Source organism: Trichechus manatus, unplaced genomic scaffold (genome assembly GCF_000243295.1).
Source record: "Trichechus manatus latirostris isolate Lorelei unplaced genomic scaffold, TriManLat1.0 scaffold00228, whole genome shotgun sequence".
In the NCBI taxonomy this organism is placed as follows: domain Eukaryota; kingdom Metazoa; phylum Chordata; class Mammalia; order Sirenia; family Trichechidae; genus Trichechus; species Trichechus manatus.
Genome location: NW_004444164.1, coordinates 2,010,220 through 2,013,924, shown reverse-complemented (window position 1 = coordinate 2,013,924; position 3,705 = coordinate 2,010,220). Strand labels below are relative to the sequence as shown.

Below are 3,705 nucleotides of genomic sequence, written 5' to 3'. Positions count from 1 at the left end.
ATAAATGTATATATACATTTTATATTTGTATTCAGTCATTTAGAAATTTAGAATTCAAACTCCAAAACATTATTTCCTTAAATTCAGTAGTGGAATTTCTGAATCTAAAAGTATAAGTGTTTTCCCCTTTTCTCGTTTTAAAAGTGTACCTAACAACAACAAACAGATTTCCCCAAATATTGTGTGGAAGTGAGCAATTGACTCCACCTCTCTGAAATTCAGGTTACTTATCCTTGGGTGGTGCAAATGGTTAAGTGCTCGACTGTTAGCCAAAAGGTTGGTAGTTCAAACCCACTCAGAGGTGCCTCGAAATACAGGCCTGGTGGTGATCTGCTTCCAAAAGGTCACAGTCTTGACAATCCTATGGAGCAGTTCTACTCTGCACACATGGGGTCACCATGAGTTAGAACAGACTCAACGGCAAGTAACAACAACAAATTTGAAAATTGAAGGTTCTGAAGTAGATGAATTCTAAGTTAACTTGTAGCTCCTGGATTACATGATTTTGTTATACTGGAATAATACTTAATAGGAATTACAGGTTTATTACTCTCAGTGGGACACTCTCTGGGTTGGAAATTTAAAAATACATAGTTTATTTTTTGTAGAAATTCATTACTGGGTCTAGATCCTAGGCACTGATACATAAATATTAGCTACTGAAAAGTTTTAAACATAAAAAGTAATGCCCCAAAAGATATAAATATTGAATCACGTGTACTAAGCCTTCTTTGAAATTAATAAAAATATCTTTTAAATAAGGAACGTAAATTCATTAAATAATGTATAACACTGGTGTTCAAAAAGTCTTACAGTCACACAATTGATATAAAGAATATTTAGGTATCTAGAATAAACATTTATTACAAATAAAGTAATATATAAAATTCAAAAGAAATGCATAGCTTTAAAAGTTTATTTTAATTAAAAATTAAATATTTAAACATTTGTAAATAGTTTATCCTGAAATTCAAAGATTTAGTTTATTTCCTAATAGGCACAAGTAGCTTTATATTAGGTATGTTAATAAGTTTGCAAGATGACACAAAAGTAACACCCACTTTTATGTTATTTAATATAATGAGGACGAACAGATAAACATACATTTTTGTCAGTATACACCCTCATAAAACAACTTAAAATGATCTCTGTCTCTATTTGTCAATAAAGTGCTGAAATAAAATTAATAAATGTTTTTAAATAGAAGGGATGGTTCTCCCAAGTGTTAAATTCAAGATAAGGAATATTTTCTTTCATATTTTTCATCAACAGGCAGTTTTGAGTCATGAACTTAGACAAAATGCAAATTTCATAGCTGAGAATAAGAAAAGCTAGATACTTGAATCAGAGCTATCCAAAAATCATACAGCTTTACTAGAAGAAACCTTGTATTAAAACATTTTTTACAATCTTATTTTGACAGTTCAAGTATCTCACCCTAAGGCAAAAAACCCCAGTTAATTTTCAATTAAATTACTTTCTGCAGCCGGTACTGAAGATCAACAGCTAACATATTATTGTAAATTTCTCTGCAAAGTTGTGTTTATTTGTATGTGCCAAAATGTAAAAACGATGTGCTTGGTTCTTGGAGATTGCAAACATAACTTTATTAAACTATTAATAAATAAATCAGTACTTTCTAAAAAATAAAGTGTCACAAGATTCTAACAATGAATCTTCCATGTGTCCACTGTTTGAAAGATGTTGGCTTAAAAAAAAAAACAAAGATTAATAAGGCACTGGTATGCTAGTTGGTGCCTATAATTATCTTTTTCAGTTCCAGAAGGTATTTGGGGATTGTTTAACAGCAAAAGATGAATGGTGCACCACTAAATCCTATTAAATCAATGCATGGACACAGCAGGAGCAGAGGTAAATAAGCTGTAGAGGTCTGAATACCAATAAAGAAGATAAAAATGGTTTTAGATAGCTACTTACCTCATAGCCTAGAAGTTCAGTCTGTGTGGATTTATCTACTCTTGAAGCAAAAGCCTTCTGTAAATGCCGGACTTTTCCCTGCAAAATGAAAATAAAAGAATACACATTGTTGGTGAGTCTTCTACACTGATTTCACACTGATCTAACCTGATGATAAGTAGGTAACGACAGCAATGCATGGAGGAAGTTTGCAATTTTGTATTTCAAATGTAAATACAGGCAGTCTCCGCTTTCCACACGACGAGTTTCTTTCCCAGGACTCCGTAGTAAATCGGTTCTGATGTAGGTAAAATACATCATTTTTTTAGAAGTTTTTATTATTATTGCCTTTTATTATCAGTATCTTTAAAAGTCTAATTTTTACTTGCCTTTGGGGGTTGGAAACATTACATATGATGACATAAGCAAATTATGCGCTGCAGCACTGTGTGTAGTACATATTACTAAAGATAAGATGGAGCAAAAAAAAAAAAAAAAGATGGTCCTAAGTGCGGTTTGTCCTAACTCGAACTGTAGTCCTAAATCGGGGACTACCTGTATACTAATTCTTCATCTACTATGACTGGGCTTCTGGCCAAGGTCTTCTCTTCTAGTTCCTAAATGTGTCACTTAAAATGGAATCTTAAGCTTAATTATTTTGTAATGTGTTTACTGTTTGGCAGAGCTGGGAGTGCTGTATGTCCATGATCACATCTCGTCTCGGGATTGTTACTACTATTAACACCCAGTTTGCAATGAGAACAATAAAGTTTAGAAAGTTTGAATAACTTAAATTTCCAAAGAAGCTCATGTGATGTCACTAGGCTCTGTTTGCAACAATTTGCTTTACAGGGGAATTCCATTTGTTTTCTTCTCTTTTGAATGCTTAATAAAATTGTATAATATTTTCATTATAAAAACTGTGATTCTCCAGATCATTACCAAGAATTCCAAATACACAAAATTCTTACTTCCCTCCCTTCCCCTCCCCTCTGCTTCTTCTTCCCTCCTCCATTTTCTCCTTACCACTCTCCTCTCTCCCTCAGTCCTATCAGAGATTACTAGAATTATCAGAGCTGTTTAAACAAAGGATAATTTAGGTACCCATAATTTTTTTTTGGTTTATGGAAATATAGAAAGGAAATATTTTATGTATTATTAATGTCTCACACCTTCTTTCTTCCCTAATCACATAGTTTCTAGTGTTGCTATTCTAGTGCTCCATTTCAAAAATGAAATGGAGATTAGATAATTAAAGAAAATGTTAGGTGAGGTAAAATTGTAATCGTTTGAAAAAGATAGTTGAAAATTTGGCTAAATTTAAGGTGAGAAGTAATAAGTTGCATTTATTTAGACTTATATTTGGTTGTGGGGATGGAGAAGAGGGAGAGCTAGGAATAGGTAAAGGAGGCAATAATGTTTGGTATAATGAAAGATTGTTTAGAAATGTTTGATTATGTACTTCTGAAATAGAATAGAATCACTAATATTTGAAAAGTAAATTTTATTACACATCTGTAGGCATATACACGTATGTGTATGAATTTGCAACTATGTACTAAAGCACTGAGCAGGGAAGAACAGTTAGACATGCTTCCATTATGCTTCAGCTCACATTTATATTTTGAAGGGTTTCCATCCTGACCATAAGAAGTGGAAAGGGTTGGCAAACACTGGCTCATTGGTCAAGTTGTAAGATTTAGGAAATTCAAACAAAGATAAATGAAAACTTCAAACAGCTTCATTAACTATTATTCATAATGAAAGCAAAAAAAAAAAAAAAAAAAA

At 32.3% G+C, this 3,705-nt stretch overlaps 1 protein-coding gene across 1 annotated transcript in view; it reads right to left on the bottom strand.

The window, feature by feature from the left end:
* The window catches only part of CCSER1 (coiled-coil serine rich protein 1), a 1,325,280-nt gene that overhangs the window by 634,566 nt on the left and 687,009 nt on the right, over positions 1 to 3,705 (bottom strand). The window contains exon 9 of the mRNA XM_004389012.1: positions 1,939 to 2,016. Coding sequence (XP_004389069.1) covers positions 1,939 to 2,016 — 78 coding nt within the window. The remainder of the gene's footprint in view (positions 1 to 1,938; positions 2,017 to 3,705) is intronic.